Source organism: Rhea pennata, chromosome 1 (genome assembly GCF_028389875.1).
Source record: "Rhea pennata isolate bPtePen1 chromosome 1, bPtePen1.pri, whole genome shotgun sequence".
Taxonomy (NCBI): Eukaryota; Metazoa; Chordata; class Aves; order Rheiformes; family Rheidae; genus Rhea; species Rhea pennata.
The window spans coordinates 121424437-121448505 of NC_084663.1; the positions used below are offsets into that span (position 1 = coordinate 121424437).

A 24069-nucleotide genomic window follows, 5' to 3' on the forward strand; every position below is an offset into this window, starting at 1 on the left:
GGTTTTGTGTTTACAGGTCCAGCTAGCAACCAGTTTTGGCATATATTCCCAATAGGTACATACACACAGGTGCACCTACATGCATGCAATGCCCACAGTCAGCAGTACGGACCGACATAACCACAGCAGTGCCTTTATTAGCACCCACATAAACAAAAGTGGCATTCATGCAAATGTGAGCAGTGAGGATGGCTCACTGCAGTTCCTCCTGTCTGGCTGCTTGAGATCACAGCCTGCTGGTGGGTTATACATGCACACAAAGCAAATGTCTCCAGTGGTTAGTTTTAGATGCTTAGTCTGCCCAGTATCTGGTCCCAGGTGCTAGTCTCTTCCAGTTGCTGGCACCTGGACCTACGAGCCCCTCAGTTTTGTGGCCGCTTACTCCTGTGGCCGGCACTCAAACCTCTTCTACTCACCAACTAATCCCCCTTGGTATTTGCTAGCATCCATGCACACAGAGTGAGCTCACACAGGAGATAATTAGAACTAGGGCTGAATAAGAACATAGAATAGATTGCAGTGGTCAAGCACAGTGCTTAGTCGGATAAGCATATTGACCAGCCACCCATTTACATGTGTCTGACCCCTTTAATCCTTTTTTTTTCTCTTGTTTCCCCACGCTTGTTATTCCTCAGTCATTCCCCTGTCCCTCTCCATATCTTTGGAATTTCTGCTGAATATCCTATAATAAGTTTTCTGTGCACTCCATAATTCCCTTGAACATCCATAATAAGTTTTACACAATTCCAAAATTCTCTTCTCCCTGCACAGCACAGTAACTACTATTCCCCTGTAGGCAATTGCCCCTCTGGTTTCCCCACTGGCACATCTTGGTAGGTGTCCCTCCAAAGCCAGCGAGCACATCGGTCTCCTCTAAGAGTCTTGGGAGTGGCTGATTCATCTAGCTCTGTTTGTGCCAATGAGGTTACTGTCATTGTTCCTCAAATCCCTGGACAGGTTTTTGTGCTCATTGTGATTAGCCTTTAATCATGAAACCAGACAAAGACAGTTTTTACACCTGTTTGGCAGACTTGATTTTGCTAAACTTCCTATTTAAAAAGAAATAAAGTAATGTGCCTGGCCAGTAACGTGTTGAAGTCAATCAGAAGTTTCCCCATGACTTAGACCATCACTGAATTGGAACTCACACCTACACGTTTTTTCCCGCACATGTGAAAGTTTTGGGAAAGCTGTGAGTAACTGCAAACAGGGAATAGAGTTGCTGCCATTTGCAATTATAATAAATCAGATTCTGCTGTCTTTAAACCTAAATTATGACTGTGTGAGTTGCTATATTAAAAATAGTCAGAGGAGATTGACAAGCATTCCTGAAGAAAGTTGGCTATTTGATTTCCTGTCCAGGAAAATCATGATGTAAAACCCTCAAGGAGGAATGTATTACCTGAAGCAGTCACAAGTGTCTGACCTCTGGGATCACAGTAAGGCTGTGTGCTCAGAGAGAGTGATTGGGTCTTGTCCAGTAATAGTGTAACACTTGGGACCGCTAAAACCAGGATAAAACTCTACAATATGCATAATACCCCTTACTATACTTACTCTTTATCTTCCACACAAAAGCATGAGTATTAGTCTTCTGAATCCTGTGTACTCTAAATACTCTGCTTATATATTATATAAATAAAAAATTATCAATTATAAAAATTATAATATAATAAAAAATTTTATATATATATAAAAAAAGAATTAAACAAGTCTTCCCATATAGGGCATGGCTACAGCATTGTCATGCTCTGTGTTTGGTTCTTACTGACAGGTATTGAATAGTGGAAATAAACTTCCCTGAGCAAAGTGAATTAGGGCAAAAAGTGGTGTACATCTTGAAGTAAATGGAACTAATTTGGGAGATAACCTGTGACTCAGCTCAGGCATTCATACTATACCCCTTTAAAAGTACAGGGCCAAATGAATCCTGAAATCACAGCAATGACATAATGGAGAGATTTTACCCAAAGAATAGCTACTTGATAGTCTGCCAGGACTTTCATCTTATGGTAGAACATTTTGGACCAAATTCATCCCTGATACAATTTCACTGAAATTAATAAAGCTTGCTCAGGGAAAAATGTGGCCTACTATCTAAAAGACACTTTTCTTCACCATAAATGTAGAATAATGCTTAAAGTGCATTCTAAAAATACAGAAGCTAATGTCTTTTATGCTAAACCTTGAAACCTTGTCTGTTGAGTGTCAAGAAACAGAGCATTAGGGCTAGACTAGAGTTTTGACTATGGTGGTGATAAAGGAAAGTTCATCTTTTTTGCCCTCCGTCCCATTGCCCACAGATTTAACCTAAGCAAACTTGTCCTGACTTGGGTTCTAACTTCTGTCCAGATGATAGGTGTTACAAATGAAGCAGAATGATGCATATTTATATGGTGGTGGAAATGTGCCTACAGACAACACATCATGTAGACATGTCTCAGTGCATCAGATAGCCCCCCCATTTCAGAGTGAAAAGAGTAATGTATTGACTTCTTACCAAGATTTCTAAATTCTCCTTTTATTTTTCTGTGAGCATATACTATCTGTATTATCTTTATTTTTATATATAAAAAATGCATTAGTGTTCTATATCATGTATAAATATACCTAGATACGTCCAGCATATCTGTATAAATACATGTAAATATGAGAATGTATGTATATGTATACATTCTTAATAGTTCTGTTTTTATATATATGCACATATAACCAGTGATGGAACAGCTCATTCCGGATGTCATCTCTAGGCATATGGAGGAAAAGAAGGTGATCAGGAATAGCCAGCATGGATTCATCAAGGGGAAATCCTGCTTAACCAATCTGATAGCCTTCTCTGATGGCATGACTGGCTGGGTAGATGAGGGGAGAGCAGTGTATCATGTGTACCTTGACTTCAGCAAGGCTTTTGACACTGTCTACCATAACATCCTCCTAGGCAAGCTCAGGAAGTGTGGGTTAGGTGAGTGGACAGTGAGGTGGATTGAGAACTGGTTGAAAGGCAGAGCTCAGAGGGTTGTCATCAGTGGTGTGGAGTCCAGCTGGAGGTGTGTGGCTAGTGGCGACCCCCCCAGGGCTCAGCACTGGGTCCCATCCTGTTCAACTTCATCAATGACCTGGATGAGGGGACAGAGTGCCTCCGCAGCAAGTTTGCTGATGATACCAAGCTGGGAGGAGTGGCTGACACACCTGAGGGCTGTGCTGCCATTCAGAGAGACCTGGACAGGCTGGAGAGCTGGGCGGAGAGGAACCGCCTGAGGTTCAACAAGGGTCAAGTGCAGAGTCCTGCGCCTAGGGAGAAATAACGCTAGGCACCAGTACAAGGTGGGGGCTGACCTGGAGAGCAGCTCTGCAGAGAAGGACCTGGGAGTGCTGGTGGATGACAAGTGGACCATGAGCCTGCAATGTGCCCTTGTGGCCAGGACGGCCAATGGTCTCCTGGGGTGCATTAGGAAGAGTGTTGCCAGCAGGTGGAGGGAGGTGTCCTGCCCCTCTACTCAGCCATGGGGAGGCCTCATCTCGAGTCCTGTGTCCAGTTCTGGGCTCCCCAGTAAAAGGGAGACATGGAGCTCCTGGAGAGATTCCAGCATAGGGCTATGAAGATGATCAGAGGGCTGGAGCACCTGCCCTATGAGGAACGGCTGCAAGAGCTGGGCCTCTTCAGCCTGGGGAAGAGAAGAGTGAGGGGGGATCTTATCAATGTGTGTAAGCTCCTGAAGGGAGGGTGTCAGGGGGACAGGGACAAACTCTTTTCAGTTGTCCCATGTGACAGGACAAGAGGCAATGGGCAGAAATTGAAGCACAGGAAGTTCTGCCTGACCGTGAGGAAGAATTTCTTCCCTGTGAGAGTGATGGAGCACTGGCACAGGCTGCCCAGAGAGGTTGTGGAGTCTCCTTCTCTGGAGATCTTCAAAGCCCGCCTGGATGCAACCCTGTCTAACCTGCTCTAGGTGACCCTGCTGAGCAGGGAGATTGGACTAGACGATCTCCAGAGGTCCCTTCAAACCTTGCTGATTCTATGTAATAAATAGAAGAATATAGATATGTAATATCTATCTATATAGATATATTTATTTATTTACAAAATCAGGCTGTATATATGTATAACAAATATTTTGAAATTAGCATTTTTATAGAAGTATTTATTCCTTCTCCTTTTTAGTGGCAGTGTGATATAATGCTAGGAAAGAAAAGAAGTAATAACCTGATCTTTTTTTTAATGAAAAAGAAAAGAATATCGGTTGCTTAGAAGTGCTTCAAATCTGTTGCTACTGGATTAACAGCATAATAAGCTAAAATAGCAGGAAAAATAACTGCAAAAAATGGGAGCCTTTTTATCCACCTGAATGCTATTGGTATAAAGAATGATAAAAAGAAAAGACATTTTCTTGATACTTTTCAACAGAAGCTTATTGCATTATGTAAGTTGAGTAATTTTCTGCTCTCAGTGATTTGTCTTGTAATCAGATTGCTTGTATTTTGTTTGTTCCTTTTTCTTGAGAAGTTATAAGGGAGCATGGGTTGTAGCCCTTGTGCTTATCAATGGTGGGTCCTATTCACACATGTTTGGATAACTTTGCCTCTCTGTTTACAACTGCCAACATTTTTTTCTGAATTCCTTTTGTATTAATCTGAGCGTAATTGCACCTCACTTTCCTGCTGGGTATAAAAGAGAGCATGCTTACATCCTAGATAATTGTATTCTACTTCTTTTTATTTGGGTGATGATTTGCCAATGACAGAGCACTGGCAGGAGCTGTATCTTGGGATGTAGATGGAAAATGCTGCAGTTTAACATTAACTAATGGGAATGTGCACTTTGATTTGCAAAAAGCACTGACAGAGTAGTGCAAAAGCACTGACAGAGTAGTGCAAAGAATGAGAATCTAATAGCGATTTTTCTAGCTGATTTTCTTGGGGGCTGGAAATGTCCCTTGCATGCTCTAGAGAGGATGGGTGATAGAGCTGATAGAGCCCAGGTGAACACCTGAGGTCTGCAAATAACTTTCCAGAAACAGCTCTGTGCACAGAATGGATGTGCTCTCCTGTGCAGCTGTATTTGCCTTCTCTGAGCATCTCAAATGTGGGAAAGGAAAGGGCTGATGAGGATGTTGTCTGGTGGTAGTTGGGCTTCAGAAAATCCACACTGCATATCCCGGACACCTAGGAAAGCTGAAAGGTACAAGCAGGAGTCCTCTGTGATTTTCTTCTTCATAGGCATGAAGGGAATGGGATAGGCATGGTGAAAGCTGTGTGGCTGTCATTGTCTTTTGTGCTAGCCACACTGGCAATAATACACCCCACAGTTGGGGTGAATTGACCAGTGCATTTTAAAGGATTGTCTGTGTGTCTTTTCCAGCTCCCCTCATTATCTGTATCTGTAGCCATTCTGTGCAGGTGCTGATACTGAAGAACCCAGGAAGAAGTGAGTCCAAATGCTTTCAGGGTGTTTACAACTGTACACAGGGAAAGGAGATTGAAGATCGAGTCAAGATTAACCTCTCCTTTTGAATTGTGTATCATTATCTGATTAGATCAGAAGCAAAGCCCTGCAGCTTAGTCAGTATTAGAGCGTAGGCACCAATTTCGGGAGGAAGCCTTTGAGAAGAGCAATCTTCACCCGTCCACCTACACCATTTTCTTTCCAGCTTTGTAAGAGTGACAAATGTGAACCTCTCCAAAGGCAGTTGCATCTTTTCTTTATGCATTGACTTTAGGAAGACTTCTACCTCCCCACCCCAACCACTGATCTTCGATGACCCCCATGAGGGACCCTTGTCTCTGCTGGTCCTGGACTGATAGTTCAGAGGTAGAGCAGCTCTGCTAGAAGTCAGTGGATCAGTCTCTCAAGAGAAAATCTATGGGTTTCATATTGCCCATGCTACTTTTTTCCAGGCACTATGAGCCTCTAGCTTAACTAAGCTGAGGCTTTAACTCAGGGCCACAATTTAAATGGGCTGGAAGGAGAGGAAATAGGAGAAAGCCAGGAATTCTTCTCAATTGCCAGGACTGTTCCTTTGCCCGAACAAGGACTCTGCTGTCATCCAGCAGTTGTTTTGCCTTATTGCAGAAAATGGTTAAATGGCCAGATGGTTCAAGTACTCTAGCTGGTGCTCTTGCTGCACTGATTACAGGTCCCCTTCTCAGGGTCTATACCTGCTGGGACTCATGTCAGATTCTGTGATGTTGGTTCCAAATGACTTTTTGGTTCAGGTTCAGCTAACATCTCCCCAAGGATTTTTTTTAAGGTAATAGATAGTGGGATTTTTGTAGGCAAAGCCAAACTGCAGGTTTGGTTACATTTTGAATTTATCTCCCTGTGTGAAACTAATCCTAATGTGACCTTTACTTTCTTCACCTACAAGAGTCTTATGTCAGTGCTTTGGATCACTACAGGAGAAAATTCTGTAGCAGGTCCTTTCATTCTGTAGGGACAATTTATAATCAACAAATAAATGAACAGTGTATGAGAGAAAAATGGTCAAACAGATTCTATCACTGTTCCAAGGTCTTTATCTTATGTATTTGATGTCAGTTGACTAAGATCACGGGACCGTGAATTTGACCAAGGCATGTAGAAGCTACTGTGGTAACAAAAATAATTGTGAAAATCCAAAAGAACTTTTACAAATATTACAAATATATAAGTGGAAACTCATCAGTCAGAGGCAAATTGAACTTAAAACTACTGTGTTGGATTTTGCTCAGGTTTTCACTGGAAGTGGAGTGGTGACTTAGTTCTAACATGCACATACAGAAATTTTAAAAAGTAGTAATATTTTCAAAATGTTGTGATCTCATGACAGAACAATGTTTGGTACTTGTGCCATTACCCAGATTGTTGCAGCCCCTATTCTGTCAGCATAATGGACAGCATAATGGAATCTCACTTATTGGCAAAAAATAAAAACAAATAAACAAACAAAAACCGCAAGATAGTGCATTCACCACTTACACATAATGATCAGAAACATTTAACTGGCATTGAAATTAAGTCTAACAATATTAGAAGCTTATTTATTTTTCCAGTTGCACACAAGTTGCATTATTTTCCCTTGTTTTGTCACATATAGTTAGAAAAATTTCATGAAAACTTTGAACTTGTGCATCTCTAGTATGGCACAAATGCATTACCTGTATAAGTAATGTCTGTAGCTAGGTAAACTTCAATAGCTAGATAGCTGTGTGTAGTGAAACCGCTCATTTCACAATGAGATTTTGAATTGTACTTAAGTATATTAGATATTTTTTTAAAATGTATTTCTAGTGTAATTATACCTTAAAGACAGTGGATCATGTTTTCACTTAGGTACCTCATAGCCATGAGAGAAATATTGTCAGTCAGATTCATTTGAACAAATGTAGACTTTGACCATGTCTGCCCAAGTTAGGCAACAACCTAGGCTTTCTTTATATACAAAGGAGTTTTCACTGGCAGAGTCAGGAGAGTATAGGCTGTGATTCATCTTATCCTAAATAAGCCTAACAAGTGTCTCTTTCTCCATATTTACTAGGATTAATAACTCAGATGCAGATGTTTGCATTCTAGATGTTTGCTGCTGGTTAAGATAAATCCCATCCTGAGATTTTCAGTTCCTTATCTATCCATATTTATTACATGGAAGGTTTCTGCCTTCTATGAATCTTGGAAAATTGCTGTATGTCTAGATTAATATCTCAGCTTTTAATTCCTCAGCCTCATGTCAGCTACTGAACCAGCATAAACCCGTGCTGCTTTATTGATTTTGGTGGAGCTCTGTTGCTTTATAGGAGCTGAGAATCTAGTCCAGTGAGAGGACTTTTTGGAGACTTTTTGGGGGGATCAAAGTCTGTGGCTGAAAGTGACATGGATATTGTTTTAATTACTTCTTTTCTTTGTTTCATTTAAAGTGATGATATTTGTAAGGAAAACCATGTAATGAGCCTGGACTCTATCACCTTCTTTTCTTCTGTGTGTACAGGTGTTAATAGGTAGAATGGATAAGTAAATCATAGAAGCAAGTATATTAAATATAGATTAAAATCATATAAAAAGCATACAATAGGAGAATAAAGATATCTCAAGAGACAAGTCAAGCTTCATTTTCTGATAATGTATCCAACCGGCATTTTTCTGAAATGGCATTGTCGCTTTAGTTGGTTAGAAAAATGTGTTGTCTTGACTTTGGAAAAACAAATGTAGTTTGGAATATGGTCTACAGGTATATCCAATTAGAAGGGTATGAGAAGACCAACATTGTTTATGCAAGCCTTTCTGACTAATGATGAACATCACTCTTCAGGCTGCTGGTAAACTGATTTCTGTTGGTAAGCTTCTGATCTGTGGAGGAAGCATCTGCTTTCACTATCAGATTTTTCCTATTCTAATAGACCGGTTGGGTCAGCTGACATCCAAACTAAATTTGTTTGTAGCTTGCTCCTTTCCTTTTCATTGAACAATTGAATAGTCAGGTTGTAAAGAAGGACAAAACGATCAAAAGAAATTATGGGTGTTACTGGGGAGTTGGCCAATATAAAGTATGAGTAAAAGGACTGTTGACACAACGGGTCTTCTGATAAGCCGATAATGAAAATTCATCTGGAAATGTTCACTATCCTCTTTTTGTTGGAAAATGGTAATGCATTAGAGTAGAAACATGTTGGTTCTTGTAGTTTTTTCTGACTGTTTGTCAACTCCAGGACTTTCTAGTTAGGAAAAGAAAGATAGAAAATCCAATCCATCTGCTGACCAGGGCGTTTGAGAAATTTAAGAGTCAGGTTGGAGTTCTTACTCTTAACTCAAGAACTTAGACTTGGTTAACCTCTGTATCAGTGTGTGAGACCACTCCAGACCACTGGCTTCTGGAGTGATATGCTATTGGTTTTGTAAAAAAACTAATTAAACAAAAGATCCTTCACCAAAATTCAAGGTTGAGATTCTTCTCTGCTTCAGAGTAAAAAGAAAATGGAAACTTGAAATGGAAGTCCTCCTTTTGTGAAATGAGTTCTTGCATTCTGACTTGCCAAAATGACTTACGAATCATTTTGTAGATAATTTAGAAAAATAGGCTTTCCAAAATGAATCTGATGCCTCATTTCATATGTCCTGAAATAGGGAATTAAAGTTCATTAGCCTGTTCGTTTTTTAGCTTCAAATAATTTTAATGTGTACATTAAAATTAGTATGCTAAAGAAGAGGTAATCACTTTGATGATATTTATATTGCAATCTAAGTGTGTTTGTCAAATGATTATTTCTATTTTGCATGTGAAATTCCCCCCAAAATTTCCTCTTGAAAACTCTCATCTTTACTTGGAATATATTACTGGTAAAATATTTAATTACTTAGGGTATATGGTTAGCAGCAAGAGTCAAGCTTTGTGCAAGTTACTCTATAAGCTTCAGCTAATCCATAACACAAATGTAGGTCAGCTGGAGCTTTTTAAAACAGATGGAAATTGAGTGGTTTATGGTAGGTCGATAGATGTGTGTCCCCACAAGACTGCCAACTTCTGCAGTTCCAAATTGTAGAAAACGCAGAAATTGGTCTCCTAAAAGCCTCTTATTCTAACTCATTTTCATTCCAGAAGCACCAGTGCACTGTGCAGTTGGGTTTTGTTTGTAACATAGTAAGCACTGACATGCTCGAAAAGATAATAATTAGTTCAGCAGTGTTTAGAGGATTTTATATTTAGTTTGCTGACAATGAAAGTATTTTAATTTGGGCGACTTTATTAATGTAAATATTCAAGAAGAGAGATAAAAACACAGTTGTTCTAAGTCAAATGCAAGAACTGGAGGTGATCCAGGGTTTATTTCCACACACACTTCAGGGTTTTCTTTATTTTTATATCCTGGATCATAGATGCTGTCTGTCACTAGGTTAGAGCTAGAATGAAGTGAAGATATTACCCTGTGTTTCTGTTTCCTGGGAGTGTTGAGACTGGCCATGGGACGTTCCACTGAAGTAGAAGCTTCTTCTGTCTCAGAGGTTCTTCTGAATGTGACTTCCCGTTGCACTCATTCAGCTCCCCCAAGTTTGGAGGACAGCTGTTGAAGTTTTTCAGTCAGTACCTCTGCTCCTGAGTGGATCTATAAGAATTAAAGCTGTAATGCTTGAGTTAAAATTTACATTTTATAATGCCTCTGATATTTACCTCTGAGTGTGTTTCAAAGGGTATTCCTAGCCCCAAGTGTTCTCCGGTCCACTTGTGGAACACGGAGTGGGGATGAGAGTGGTGGAAATGGGAAGAAGTGGAAATATTTGAAATTTGCAATGCAAAACTGTTTGATATGGTTTGGGAGGGAGGCAGGATAAGAACGTGTAGGAGTTGTTTAGAAGGTTGGATGGCCAAGCTGTTTGGCAGTTGCCTGTTCTTCAGAGAAAGCTCTTGAAACAAACTGTCATCACCACTGTAGTTGGAGAAGACTGCTATGAAAAAAAAGGTTTTTGTTTGGAGTCAAATATAATATTTTGAATTACTGAAACTGACTTGTGAACTGTGAAATGTTTTAAAGGTCAAACAGTGTGGTATCTTTTAAACAGCAAAATCTGGAACTCAGAACATTTTTCAAAATCCAAGAAATGTGGCTCCCCAAGTCTATAAGGGTAAAGGACAAAATGTTATTGTGGGAGCAAATAAATCACCTAAAAAATCTATGGTTTTGAGAGCCACTTTTCTTTTTATTAATCTGGGTGGGTTTTTTCCTATGTCATTTGTAGGAGCTGTTTCATCACATTCTAATTTAATGCAGATATTCTGATAAAGTTGTACCCAGAAGTATTGCAAAAATCTTTTCTCTGCAAACCAAGGTCTTCAGCCTAGCTATTACACATCAGGTCCCACTTGGAGAAGACTGATGCTATCTAACTTCTGTCATCTGTGCTGTAGTTCTAGAAAGCACCAGGACCTTCCTCTCCAGCCCTTACTCAGCGTAGGTAAGAAGAGAGATGCAAAACTTTACTTTCCCATTCAGGAAGGTCTAGATTCTGTGTCCGTCTTCAAACACTTCAGTTTCATGTTATTTGACAGTATGCTGCCTCCCTGCTCTGTCTATGCAAGTGAATGGGGAGAGGCTGGAAATGGGAAGGGAGACAGTAAAAGTAAAAAAATGTGATTACTCTGAACATCAGCACAGAAGGCCCAAAGTGGTCTTCTCTTAGGGAAGAGGGGTTTCTGCCCTCCTACACAGCGTAACTTGGCTGCATCCGTGTTTGAAAATGAAGGCAGGAGGGTCAGTTCAGTCCATAACAACTGCTGGACTATTTTAGAATGTCTCCTGCTTGAAATATTTTTCAAAAAGGAAGGGATAGTAGAGTAGTTTAATTTCATCTGTTCGTAAGGCTGTGAATAATACTACTTGTACTTTGAGGTATAAAGGTACTGCAATTATGAGGAAATTGCTTTCTGCCTGATTGGTATACGTAAACAGCTTTCATCTCTAAATGTATGTATGAGGCTCGTGACTTTAGTTTGTCATTCAAGGCAGCCTGTCAGCCTTTCATTTCAAAATGTGTTGGCTCTTCTTTTGTCAGGAAAGACCTTTCTTGCACTTCTAAGCAACAGAAACAAAGGCAATAAAAAAAAGCCACCAAAAAGCAATTATCAAACAGGGATTGGGCTATGGATATTGCTTTGAAAAGACATTTCCAATACATTCATTAGAAAGACAAAGTTGTGCGTCATTCGTGCACGTTTTTTTCCCCTTGCATTTTTCCTAAGGGTTGAAGATAAATTAGGGAAGCTATTTTCTTTGCAGACAAAGTGCAAGCTATGCCCCAAATCTCTGAATGTTTCAGCATGTAAATACTGCTTTTGAAGCCATCAGGTCTAGTTGCAAGTACAGATTCATTTGCATTCATGTTTGAAGGTTACCTTCGTTCATTGACCCATTTAATTGTCAATCCCTACCCTCAGTTGCAGGCATATGGCTTCATGTGCATGTGTATGAAAGACAACTGGCTTTAACTCTCTCAGGCAGAAATATTCAAAAAGACACAGGCAAGGACTTAGTCTTCCTGTGGACAAATCTGATTAACAAGCAGGACCTATATGTAATTGTAATCAACCTATAGAGCTTAGCAGAAGGCTCTACCCTTGCTATAGAACAGGCTAAGGGGACATACACAGAAACGATTTGATTCTCTGAGTTCACCAGATGCCTGCAGAGATGAGTTGCCCACTGTGTTCATCACTGAACCTCTGCCAGTTCTTGCCTTTCCTGCTCTTTGCGACTGGACCAAAAAGCCCTTCGTATGTCCTTGGAAACACACTGTAAGGAGAGAAATAAGGAAGGTGTCGCTTGCCTTATTCTGGTCCTTGTAGAAGTAGATAGGTTGATGTTCCGTCACTGTGAATACCAGGAATGGCTCATAGCAGCCGTTGCAGTGGGACCAGTTTCAATCAATACCTCTTTAACAAGAATATTATTTCTTTAACAAGAAAGGTGTCTAACTCTTACTTAGGCCTCTTGTCACCTCAGTTTGCAGTAATGGATTGTTTAAATACTTCAACTCAGCCTGCTCATAGCCGTTAAGATTAGATTTAAAGGGGATGTGCTCAAAAGACATTCATCTCTCAGCACGATGGGGAGGTGTAATTGATAGCTGCTGGTGCAGTGAGGTGTGCGCACCACACTGATGATTTCTTTTCTGTTCCCCTGTCCTGCTGGAGGAATGTGGTGATTCAGGAAGGAATAGATTCTGTGTCCATCTTCAAGTACTTCAGTTTCATGTTATTCGACAATATGGATTTTATGTACAAAAAAACTTGCCTATCTGCTCTTTGTATGAAGCTTGTATAGAAACACTGCCTAGCCAGGAGATTTGACAGAGCCAGAGAGGGTGGATGAGGTTGCATAGTCTATTAAATTTTGAAACTCAACATCATGGGGCTATAGTGCTTGCTGCCTAACAGACTGTCATATCCGATTAAAGACAAATGAGACTCAGATACTAAAATAATGCAATAAGCAGCTTGCATAAGAGAGAGAAAGCATGGTACACACAATCCTTATTTTGAAGTGTCAAAGGAATGAAGACTTTACTTAATCAAGGCTTTTCCTATTTGACTCCACAGTGTGGACCATCAGATCCAATATCTTGCATATGTTTATTATCTAGCCCAGGAATCTGGAAGAACAATAAAAGTAGAGAGTCTTCTCAGGTTCTTTATATTCTGCAGTTTGGTTTAAGATTTTCCCTTGGCTAGAACTCAGTTTCTCATCTAAATTCTCATCTTCTCATCGGTGTATTTTTTTTTTTTTATTTTACAACATTGTGTAGAGTAACTAGAGATTTCGTGTCATAAATCTCTTGTGTTGCGGTTCATAAGCTCTCTTTAGACTCTGATCTACTGTATGTTCAAACGACTTTGCAGAGAAGTTAGCTTGTTTGTTTAACATAAAGGAAGTGTGCTGCTAGAAGTCAAATCATGGGCACCCCCACAAAGAGACATCAAAAATTGTTTTTAAAGTTTATTCTCAAATATTTCACTTTTAATTAAGATCTGACCTTCCAAAGCTTATTTCTAGTTAGGTTTGAACCAAGTGCTACCAGTACAACGATGTATTATTGAGCTGATCGATAGCCTGAGGCAACTATTCATGGAGGTGTAGCTGTCCACAGTTACAAGAATGAGAAGTAATTGCTGAAGCTTAATGATGAAGTAAAAATACAGTGCCTGATATGATTGTACATGAGGGCAGGATACTCTCCTTAATGTTGTTTATAGCAAGCACCTGAAACATGTGGAGTGCCAGGTCAATCTGAAGCCTTTGCGTGTGTGATTTTTGTGCTCAATTACTGCAATTGTGTGAGAGAATGAGGGAACATGGTCAAACTGAGATTAAATAAGTATAAAAATGTCTTGGTATACATTTTCTTTGTGACTGATATTGAGATCAGCCATTGAATTTTTAATGAAGGATGAGATTTGTTACAATGTCTAAAGGTCTGGTGTCTCATCTAAGATAGTTGTCCTGAGCCCCCTCTGCAGTAAAGAGAAAGATGCACCTGCAGAAGATTATTTATCCCATCCAAGAATAGAAATTTAAAATAAGTAGAATTAATTACATGTCATGAGTGCCTGTATTTCTTTATGGATCCTAAATGATTAGTTTAGGATAGGTGTCGAACTTATACGTGTGTAAAATTAGGTAAGATGAACTCTGCAGGACTAGCCGTAAGCGATGGGCTAAACTCTCCATTTGAGTTGTGAATAATCCCTCTCTTGGTCACTAAGTGGGAGATTGACTGTGGATCAAGAGTAATTTCTTTAAGAAGACCTGGTTGTGGGTTATATTCAGAAACATGCTTTAGTTCTCCACACAGAAGGGAGCTTTACTGCCCACTGGGATTGGGATTTCTTTCTTTTCTTCCTTTTTTTTTTTTTTTTCCATGAAGTGTAGAAGACATACATTATATTTTTTAGGTTGAATGGAACAGATTCCTCATTTTTGAGTTAGAGAGGACTTTGAAAGAAAGGCATTTGGTTTCTTCTTATTTGGTTTCTTCAAACACTTGCTCAGCTTTTCTCCCCTGTTCTAATGTTTTGGTGCTTGGCATATTGTTTTATAAACATTTATAAAGCGAAGGTTGCTTCTCTTAGGCAAGGTACAAGAATGCATTACAATTATAAATTCCATTAATTGTCATCAAGCAGGACTCAGAGCTTAGACGGTGGAAAATCCCGTTGTTCTATGTTCCTGAGAGATAGGTGAATAAAAAATAAATATACGGATGTTTGGGTTCTAAAGTACAAAATACTTCAAAAAAAGATTTATTCACTTGTAACGCACAAATGGTGGTTGGAGCCATAAGTTTTGTTTAGTAGAGAGTTACTTTAGACACATTTATTATCATCAGTGTGACTCCCCCTCCCCAACTATAGGGATACAGTTTGGACCTATATGTAATAGGGAAGATCCTATTATTTTAGCAATATAATTTTTCTATTCCCAAGTATTGGTACCTGTAATTGACTTTGACTTCAGTGGGGAGCTGGGAAAGAAATGCCAATTTAACCAATCCTCATCAAAAGACTTTAAAGTTCAAAAAGTTCTTTTGCCTCACATTTTACTTCTAATCTGAGAATCGAAAACCTCTTATTTAAATATTAATGAACCTTGTCAATATGGCTGAGGAGAAAGCATTCTGCACTCACTTTGTGAGTGAGGAAAACAGTGCCCTTCTCCATTAATAGCAGAAATAGAAATATTCAAAAAGCATTTTTCTCAGAAAATCCCTGATAATTTTATGGAAACACGTTGTCTTTGAACTAACTTTGATTAGGTGAAAAGCCTCAAGTATCTTGATCTTATCACTTTGAAGTGATCTAATTTTTCTTGGTTTGTATGAAGATAAAGCAAACATGCAGTCCAGTTTAGAATGAAATACCGTAAATGTTGTATAAGGAGTAGTTTCATTTAATTATAAATCCTATTTTTGTTTCAGAATGGAAAAGAATAAGAATCTCCTGGGTGACATAAACTGCCTCACCGGTCACACCTCCCCTGCCTGCTTGCAGGTCATAACTTCTTGTCCCTTGTGTGGGATATCATATGTATCAATATTATGAGGTTGTTTCCACATCTGGATGGACTTTTGCAGGTTCTTTCTCTAATGTGTATGTCACTAACTTGCCCTTTAATGTCAATGTGACCTATTTAGTCTGTTTTGCCCCTGGTGCTTGCCTTAGTCCACAGCAAATAACCAGGGAATGGATTGCAGCCATCAGTGTCTGGATATAATGGATCTCAGAGGCAGCAGCAAAGTCTTAGATTTACTAGAAGCATTTTTCCATGGTAGGAGTAATCCCTACCCATGTCTCAAGGGGCAGATGAGGTTTGTGGGGTCTGATTCTGATTTCCCTTACTTAGGTTTTGTGTTGGAGAAGTCCCTGGACTTCGACATAATTTTGATTTAAACAGGAGGTAGTGAGATGAGAATTAAGCCCATGAATTTTAGAGTAGGAAAATGTAATAGAATTTCCTTAATGGAACAGAGTCAGTACATAGTGCCAAGAAAGTGCTGAGGTTTCTTCTCATAATTTACCAACCCATTTGATTGATGGTACTGTAAGTGAAGAAATTTGTGTATTAAATTTAAAGTACTATTTTAAAAGTATGTTTCTTGTGAAGGTATTAAAGTAAGTCAGATTAGTAATTTCCTGCTTGCCATAAATGTCTTCTGTATTTACGGCTGGATGTTTTTGAACAGTAATTAATGACGCTCCATCTAAAAAAGTAGCACAGAAAGACATAGAAATATAGTCGTTGCATATGAAATTTTAATCAAGAAATTCTGCACTTTTCTTGACTACAGTTAGGAAGTACGGACAGAGCTGGTTATGATGTATTTGTTTAAAAGAGCCAAACTATGCTTATTTTGTGGTTCAGATTTCGGTAGTTTATGATTTTGCTAAACTTGAGCTGTTTAAGTTTTTATGTCCCCTGTTTGCTATATTGAATATTCTGAGAAATCTTTTAACAGTTTCAGGGCTGTGGTACTTACAGGGCATAATCATCTATTTCTTGCCTTTAGAAGAGCCTGTGATACGTAAGAAACAGTTCAGATGTATTCAGGAGGGCAAATCCTGCTCTAATTGCAATGAGTAGGGAAAGCCCTCTGGGCTCACCCAGGAGCTCTGTGTGCCTGCTGATGGATGCAGAAGTAGGTTAAAAAGCCTAGAAACTTCTACAAGTATGTGACATTTCTGTGGATGGCAAATGAGTATACTACTGACAATGAAATTTAAATAAATCTACTATTGTAATGTACACCTAGAGATGTTATTTACCTGAATAAATTTTCTATAAGGATAGGCATTCTGGTCATATTCTTTTTTTGTACTGATTTAGACACATTCTTAAGCATATGCTCTTATGCTCATACACTAAGTTTGAAGTAGAGGAAGCGTGCTTCCTTTAGGATTAATCATAATTTTTGTGAAAATAATAAAACTAAATCTCCTGAGAAAACCTTGTAAAATCCACAAGGAAATAGATAAAACTATCAACAGATATCTGCGTTGCTGAAGCCTTTAGCAAAACTTCTGGTGATTCAAGCAGCGAGAGCTCCCTAGGTATCTGCATCAAATAAAGAGGTCTCCTGAGATCACTTTGTTAAATGAGGGACTGCCCTGGGCTTCGTCCTACGGTTGCACAGTAAGGGAAATCCACTGCTAGAATGAGTGGCTGTTCAAGCCAGTCATGTGGTTTTGGCTGCGAATCTGGTGCATTACTGGAACACTTGGAATTTTGCATTCCGCGGGAATTCCTAACAGAGGAATAAACAAAATCTATTTCCTCAGAAGGAACAGTTGAGCTCTTAGCATGTAATGTGAGATGAAATTAAGAACAAAAATTGTTGCATTACTTGAAGCTTCTGTTTCAATTTTGATTCTTTTTTGTATTTTAATTTTTGTGTGTTTTATTAAGGAAGTTGCTATGCAGTTGTTCAAGTTGGTAGTGGATTATTAATGTACTATTAGAAACCTAATATATTAAGGATTTCTTGAAAACAATATTTAGATTCCCATAGACATAGGCCCCTAAATTTATTTTTGAGGATGAAATCACAGTAAATCTGGGAGAGGTAAACTGAAGCTATTTTCTGTTCAAAACTGAAATAATTCTAGAGAGAAATATCTGAAAACCATGATGCTAAATTGAGTTTTGATGTAACTCTGGTCAATAAGGAGACAGGCACTATGATATTAGAACTGAATGGCTCATCATATGTATTAATCTTACAGTGGATTCTCTTTGAGGTACAGTCTTCCATTAAATTCCTCCTAGGCTACTGAAGCTCCTTGCTGCACTGATCATGGACTAGTGAGCTAAGGAAAATGAGCTGGAGCAACTAAACTGAGATAGAAGGTGATCAGAAATTCCTAATATATAGCAGATGTAAAGAAATCCCTGTATTTTAAGAATACAAACGTCTCCAAATGCATAATCTGTTTCTTGTGAAAGACATGTGGCCCACTATAGAAGTTTTAGGTCAACTGATTCAGTTAAAGATTAGCCTCAATGTTCTGAAACAGAAGACTATAGTCACTTACGGCTTTTAATTCCTGATAAAGGATTATACTTGGCACCATGCTACTGCTACAGTTTAAAATCTCTTGGACAGTTTGCTAAATTAACCTTTGTAACAGAAAGGCTTCTTATGTGTTTCCAGTCAAAAGACTTTGATTTTGAGTTTGTTGTGACTCAAATACCAATGATTGGGATCATGATCTAAAATTAATAGTGTTATTTCTATTTCTTTTTAAATTATATTCTTGTAGTGTTTCAAAAATGAGTTGGAGAGGTGCCTCCCCACATTATTTAAGTGTTGTGTATTAGATACTTAAAATGGAAATTTCCTACAGAGGGGTAGAAACAAATGCTGGTAACGAGGGGGAAAACATTACAATTAAAAGGTAATTTGCTTATCATTTGTGAAATGGTATTTGGTAAAGTGGTGGTTTTAATGGCTGTAATTTTCAATTTTGCAGTCATATGTAGTGAGAAGAATGGCTTCAATTTTAGATGATGGTATGTGTGCTGGAAGTATATTTTCAGATGATGATTCTGTGTTTGAGGTTATATCTTTCTCAGTATTTATGACTGGCCACATTCTTTTTACTGTCCTACAAGTATGTGCTGTGTTTACTATCCTGACCCTGGCACTCGTGATGAACTGACTATTATGAAACTCTTACAAGAATCCTATATGCTGGAAATCTGGGTCAGAGCAAACCTATACAGTAGAAACTGGTGTCACAGAAAGTTACCATGTGACGGTCTGTTGTTTTGAACAGCTTTGTGGGGCAGACAGAGAATACAAAGAAGCACCAATGAATACACCATGGTTAGCTGTGCTACATGTGGGACCCAGGGAAAGAAACCCCGCCCCTGGTGGTGTTAATGGCAATTCAACTTGGCCAGCTTTTGACCAATGTGAGAAAGAGTTTTCCAACTGCGTGGAATTTGAGTGTGTTGTGGGTGTATGCAAAATGCATGTAATTGGTCGTGAAGTCCGATATTTGAGTCCTTTACAAATCTAATAGGCTTGAGAGATAACAGATGTTCATTAGGCTTGGGTGATAGTATGAAGGACCTTGTCTCTGTAGAACCTATTTAATAAATACTGTAATGTTTGAAAGGCCTGGTCTCTTCCTTGCTTCTTTCTTTCAAATCCTGATTTCCAGAAAATAGTGATGTTGGCATGAAGGACAAGGTTGTTAGACCTTGCCATGGGTGTCATGGATTTCTCTCTTCTAAATAGCTGATCCTTTTGGTAGATTCTGTTTCCTCTGTGAATGACCAATGTGAATACTATTTTCCTACCTGTAATGTCTCAGTAGCTTCTAAACAAATTATTTCATTCAGGTCCAGGACAGAATTTTGGCCTTAAAAAAAAAAAAAAAAAAAAAGAAAAGAAAAGAAAAGAAAAAAAAGACACTTGACAAATCATTATCTTGATATCTATATGTTGATATCTATTTTAATATATATGGTCAGATGTATTTTCCAGCACATTTGCCATGAAAAAAAAGTAGGATCAAATATTTCTACAGGGACTTTTGTGGCTGTTGCTTTCCTCCTAACCCAAGGAATGCTTGGAGAAGTGTATTGGCTGTGGATTAGAGCAGTCCTATGTCAGCACGGCATTAGTGTTCCTGGTACAAAAGTGTGCTTTCTGTGGAATTAAAAGAGTGTGAACTGAGAATAGAGAAAAGAAGAAAAACGAAAGACAATGCTAAGGGGATATGAAAGGAGGACAAGGAATGATGGGATTAGGAAGAAAATGAAATCAGTAGAAGAGATTTGTTTTCTAGGTGCAGAAAAGGTGATTTTTCACAGCATTTCAACATTCCAGCTAGAACCTATACTAATGAAAATCACGGCAGTGGGATAGCTAACACATAGCATATAAGTGTTGCCTACATATACACCAATATGGCAAAATGGATTGCTAAAGCCTTGCACTGCATGTAAACGGATCTTCTGCCCTTCCATTTTTTTGTTGTTGTTTAATTATAGAAGCATTTTCAGAACAAAGGTAGGCTTGTTTTTGACACCATATATTTTTGTTAGTATTAGAGTTTAACTAAAGCAATTGGTCATTTTACTGAAGCCAGCAAGCAGATAAATAAATGGGAAAGAGATTTTGAAAAGTTTAAATGCCAGTCAGGTGCCCACCTGCTCCACCCACTTTTCATGCTATCCATCTTCCAGAGATCACTGAAGGAAAAGGCTTTCTGAAAATCCAAAGAACTGGAGAAATGAATTTGTGAATCATCATTACAGATTATAATAAAAATGCAATTAACCAATGATGTTTTGGAATCAACAATTTCTATATTACTGCATTTCAGTTTTCTAGATGTCAGCTAACTAAATGTCAACCATTTGCTTGTTTTACTTGCCAAAAAATTTAATAAGCTTTATCCAAATAGGTTTCTTAAATTCAGTAAAATGCTTCTGCTCATCACTTTAAAAATTGTGTACCAGAGGTCCTGAATTCCTATGCAGGAGAGTGGAAGTGTTAGATTGCAATATGCCTTAAAATGGGAATCATGCAGGACAAGATGAATTCTCATTGCTGTCCAATTTGCATACATCTACCGAACCATGGATTTGAGGGCTTTAAATTAGAATTTACCAACAAAGGTACTTTATTCAGAAATAAAGCAGAATATTTAAAGCTGATGTTGTGGTTATCCTAGAGCAGCTCTGCCTGAGAACCTGCTTATCGTGACTTGATCTTCTGAAGTGGATTAATCTAAATGAGAAAAAAAAAGTTCTTGATTTGGAACAAGCATTTTCCTGGGAGTTATTTTTACAGAGTTATTGTGGTCTGTCTCCCTGCCTAGACAAGCCCTTGGAGTTGCATGTAGGGTGGCATCTTCTGACAAGAGAATGAAGCAGGATTATCTTTTCCTGTATGTCTCCTTTCGCTGTGTTTCTTGTGCTGTCTCTTTCAATGGGGAATGAACAGAAGAATAGGCCTTTGTCATGGAGGTAATGGCTGTTGCTCTCCCAAGAAATGATTGTTTCGTTGAGAGGACAGCACTCGCACTGGAGATGCAGGGATTGCAGGGAGCTCTTCTCCAAGCCTGTGGAGTTCTATTAACTGTGGAATATTAAATATTATAATTGAAATGCCAGCATTCCAGCAAAATACTCCAAGAATTGTAGAAAATGGCAGCAGGGCTTCCTACCACTGTTAGAAAATTTCCCTCAAGTGAATCAAGAGGGCATTCATGTAAATGGATTCATGTAATCCCATTTGTAGTGGGAGGAGGTTGCTGATCCCTCTCGAATTTGGCTTTTGATAGTCATTATGCTGTGCTGATCTTAACATCAGCCTCTCAGCAGGTATCCACTAAAGGCACTTTATCGTCATTGTTTAACAGAAATAAACGTTTATTTTCCACCAGACCTGACTGTAAGGAGTCATAGTTAAATGAACTTGTCTTTCTTCTTTCAGGTTACAAGACCCTTTTGAAAGGGATTTCAGGGAAATTCAGCAGTGGAGAACTTGTTGCAATTATGGGTCCTTCTGGTGCTGGGAAGTCAACACTCATGAACATTCTGGCAGGCTACAGGTCAGTAACAATGAAAGTCCCAAGTAAGATGAGGACCATCTAGACTGTTGGTTCTTTGGAGACAGCAGCAGAAGAAATCTTACTCAGTGTTTATAGAAAGCAAGTAGTTCACAGATTTCAAATTAGATTCTTATTGTTTATATTATTCTGTTTTTCCTGTTCTGGACAGTTATGATTTATCTGTTAAAAAGACAGATCCAAGAATAGGAAGCAATTTCAAGCCCCAAAACAAAACAAAACAAAATGCTTCCTTTTTAGCTATGTAACAAATCTGACTCAGTGTCTTATGTTTGTGATATTTTAAAATTAGGTTTTATAGGCTCTTGAAAAAATGATCCTTTTTATCAACACTTTCAGCAGCTGAATTCTTCTGGACTTAACTGCAATGTGTGAAGTGACTGCAGTTCTGCACCTGCTATTCTGTGGCTAAATACAAAGTGGCTCTGTGTTGTTAGCCTCTGGTCATAAAGAACGAGACACAATAATCTAAAAATAGTCACTTGTATGACTCAATATTTTTTTAGACATTCATATAAGGTAGCACACGTCTTGTACTAACCTGGATTAAAATTTTCATCATAATTGCATGAAGACTCTAATGAAAGAGAAGATCACAAAATAAGTTCATTTCTATCCACTGTGTCAGCTTTATTCTCTACTGGGCAGTAATTACCTAAGTAATTACTTAAGACTTCTACGAACTGAGGCCTGTGGCAAATAACTGAAAGAAATATTCACCCCTGATTATTTTCTTCCTTCATTTCAGAGAGACGGGAATGAAAGGAGAAATTCTCATCAATGGACAGCCTCGAGACCTACGCTCTTTTCGCAAAGTTTCCTGTTACATCATGCAAGATGACATGCTCCTTCCTCATCTTACTGTCCAAGAGGCTATGATGGTGAACATTATTTCTGACTCTAATTTATTTTGGGGTGCAAGATAACAGAAAATCTTCATTTGTGTATTGAACATGTCGTTACTCCTAGTGTTAGCACTAGATGTTGACTATTTTTAATCCCATTCAATGAAAATGCCTGGTCTTTGATGATGCCTTCAATTCCATTTCAGGCTCATGCTTCTGTGGGTTGTCTGAGCTTCTTTTGCTTTATACTTTCCAATATGTGACCAGCACTATGAAGAAAATTTAAGACTATATACTCCATAGACCTCCCAAAGAATGGAGCCTACAATTCTGCATGAAATGAGCCTTTGTAAAGACATCTTTTTTTTCTGAGGTGGTGGATGAGTGACCGACAATAACCTTTACATCTCCCTTTCTTCTCTAACTGTAAAATGCTATTCTGATTTTACGCCTGGGCTGTCTGCTGCTTCTACTCTTTTGTGTCTTTTCTTTGATAAAGGCATTGTATAAAATCTCTTGCAGTTCTTCACAGAAAAACAACAGAAACGGAATAAGCCAGAGACCTAAAGGCAACAGAAAGTCTTCTGCTTGTAATTTGTCATGGTGTCAAGAGGTTTACTAATTGCCAGCTTGAGCAATCAGGCTAGAAGCACCTTTTGCTCAGTTTGAGAAAGGAGCTGCTCTCTCTGAGAGGATATTATCATTTGATAAGGCTAAAGTTGTTCATACTGTATGCTACCATCAATTCACGAATTTTAAGGTCAGAAGAGATCACTATAGGGTTGTCTGTGCTTTATGTGGCTGCCTTCCTATAAAGCCTCTTCTTTGTGAGGAAGTTTCTCCTTTACATGAACATTGTAGTCAGAATCCCATAGGTCTGCTTTTGTAGAATTGGGCCCGGATTCACTGTAAGTGTATCAGTCAAGGCTATGGAAAAAAAAAAGTCCTTAACAGTTTAATTGCTTCTAATAACAATTAATCAGAATGTTTTGTGGAGCTACCTCTTAGGACAGCAAATGGCATCTTTCACAAAATTATTTCTATACTCTTTTGTTCATGTCCTGGGGAACAAGGGAGGTTTTTAGTATCTTTATGTTATGCAGAAGCACAGAGAAATCATGTTTCTAGCATTGCCTAGGAAGTGAGTGGTAGTGGGACAAAAATGAGTATCTCATCTTCTTCTCAACTTCTTTGACTTGCAGAATGGATTTTCTTTTTGGTATGACTTTGTCAGATGCTTGAGTGATTGCCTAAGTCAGCATATACTCAGTCACCTACAGCGCAGGCATACATGATACTTGTGATCTGAACATTTTAGCTCAATTCAACCGTTTAATTTCCCTTCTGTTTTAGAAGAAATTGTTTAAGTGATATATTGGGATATTGCACCTGAGACACCCACTGAAACTGATTGCCATGCTTTAGATCAGTTCAAAGTTAAATTTCTTTATATTCCATTCCAGGTATCTGCTCACCTGAAACTTCAAGAGAAAGATGAAGGAAGAAGGGAAATGGTACGTGTACCATCCTTCAAATTGAGACTTTTTGTGGGGGGCCATGAAATAAGCTCTGTAAAGGTGACATTTTTATCTAACTTTGAACTGCATTAAACTTATAATGATAGA

At 38.6% G+C, this 24069-nt stretch overlaps 1 protein-coding gene across 2 annotated transcripts in view; it reads left to right on the forward strand.

Annotated features, from left to right (window-relative positions):
- The window catches only part of ABCG1 (ATP binding cassette subfamily G member 1), a 54726-nt gene that overhangs the window by 15312 nt on the left and 15345 nt on the right, over positions 1–24069 (forward strand). For both annotated transcript variants that reach the window (XM_062573760.1, XM_062573761.1), the window contains 3 exons: positions 21464–21581; positions 22348–22480; positions 23908–23958. In XM_062573760.1, coding sequence (XP_062429744.1) covers positions 21464–21581; positions 22348–22480; positions 23908–23958 — 302 coding nt within the window. The remainder of the gene's footprint in view (positions 1–21463; positions 21582–22347; positions 22481–23907; positions 23959–24069) is intronic.